The 1,764-nt window shown below is 33.7% G+C and overlaps 1 protein-coding gene across 1 annotated transcript; it reads right to left on the reverse strand.

Annotated features, from left to right (window-relative positions):
• Nucleotides 1–466: 466 nt before the first annotated feature.
• On the reverse strand, nt 467–892 carry LOC141651386 (uncharacterized). The gene has a single exon (XM_074459101.1). The coding sequence runs from the start codon at nt 890–892 to the stop codon at nt 467–469; it is 426 nt and encodes a 141-aa protein (XP_074315202.1).
• Nucleotides 893–1,764: the final 872 nt, after the last annotated feature.

Genomic DNA, 1,764 nt, shown 5'->3' on the forward strand with positions numbered 1-1,764 from the left:
AACAAAGGCGTCGGCAGGAAGCGAAATTAAAACTAATAGAGGAAGAAAGCGGTAATTTCTGCCTCATTTTAATGTATAAATGTTGTCATGATTTTTTTTTTTTACCCCCCCCCCCCCCCTACTCTCTTTAAACCTTTTATTTTATTGCTTTAGTTTAGAACAAAAATCAAACAAACCCCATTTGGTTATTTAGACAGGCTTAATTTAACAAGTAGAACGCTAAAAACCTCCATGTGAATACGATCCCGACTCCCCTAGCTATATTAATTAGAGACTAGTTGATTTTTATTTGATAGGTTGTGACAGCCGTATCAACCCTTTCCTTTGTGATCAGTATGGGTACTGAGATGTGTTTCCATCTGCTGAATCCTAAAAAAAGCTTGATTAACCGTAGGTAGAGGATCAGATGCAAGAATCTGACTCCTCACAGTTTCACACTTCTTATCTAACCCCATGAGAAAATCAATTAACTTATGTTGTCTCTCTCAAGTATCTTTTTGAGAAAACTGCAAGAATATTTGCTCATTGCACCACATTCACACTGAGGCAATTCATCAAGACTTTGTAAATCTTCCCAAACTGTCTTAAATTTGCCAAAATACTGAGTTACAGATTGATCTTTTGCTTGAATTGTCTGAATCACATCTTTCCTCAGTTGATAGAGAAATGGAGCATTAGCCTGACTGTAACGCTCCTTAATCTCATCCCACGGTTGCTTGGAAGAGGTGACATACAACAAACTTTCAAAAAAATTTGGAATTAAGGAATGTAAAATCCAGGACATGACATTATAGTCAACAGTTAACCAATCCTGATATATAGCCGCATCTTCAGCTGGTTTAGGATATTCGCCAATGATAAAACCAAGCTTATTTTTAGCAATCAACGCCATTTTCACACTCCTTGACCATTTGAGGTAGTGCTTGCCACTGAATTGCGTAGCAACAAGCATAATTATTGATGTATCACGACAAGAAAGATAAAGATGAACTTTCATTCTAGTAACACCAGTACTAATAATAGAGGATCACATTTGAATTAGAATTCTCATGAGGAGCCATAACTCGACTTGATTGAACAAGTTGTGATGAATTTTCTGAGATTTGAAAGAAAAATTGTGCGAAGAACAGACGAACAAGATATCGTCACAAGAATCACAAGAAATTGCAAAGAACATTGAAATCATGGGATTTTTAATAGTTTTTTTTTTTTGAATTTGAGAAACAGAAACTTCAGAAAAATATGAATTATGAAGAAAATTGAAGGCAAAACAGTGGAATATAACGAAATCAACAAATCTTCGAAATGTTTGAAGATCAAAAATTAGAAAAACAACACAAAGATATGCAGAAATTGCGACGGATCACTCCTTGCAGCTCTGATACCATGAAAAGATGAAGATCATAGTGAACGCCATTGTTGAACAATTATCAAGCTTGCAATATTGAGAGAATTCTTATGTGTAATTGAATGAAGAAGAAAGCTAAATAAAATGGAATTGTATTAATGGGAAGTAATAATTATAAGTGTTAAGTTCTGTTTGGTAAAACTAATTAAACGGTAGCTGAAAACTGAAAAGCTACCTAAAATCTGAAAAGGTAACTGATAAGGAAGCTGAAAATTAGGAGTTAATAAGGTAAATGATTATATTAAAAAAGTGTTTGGCAAACTACCTGAAAAGGTAACTGATTTTGGTGAAATTACATAAAAGGATATGATAATTATTTAATAGTATAGATTTAAGGGGTAAAGAAGGAAAATCAA

The sequence above is a fragment of the Silene latifolia genome, chromosome 4, assembly GCF_048544455.1.
Source record: "Silene latifolia isolate original U9 population chromosome 4, ASM4854445v1, whole genome shotgun sequence".
Lineage (NCBI taxonomy): Eukaryota > Viridiplantae > Streptophyta > Magnoliopsida > Caryophyllales > Caryophyllaceae > Silene > Silene latifolia.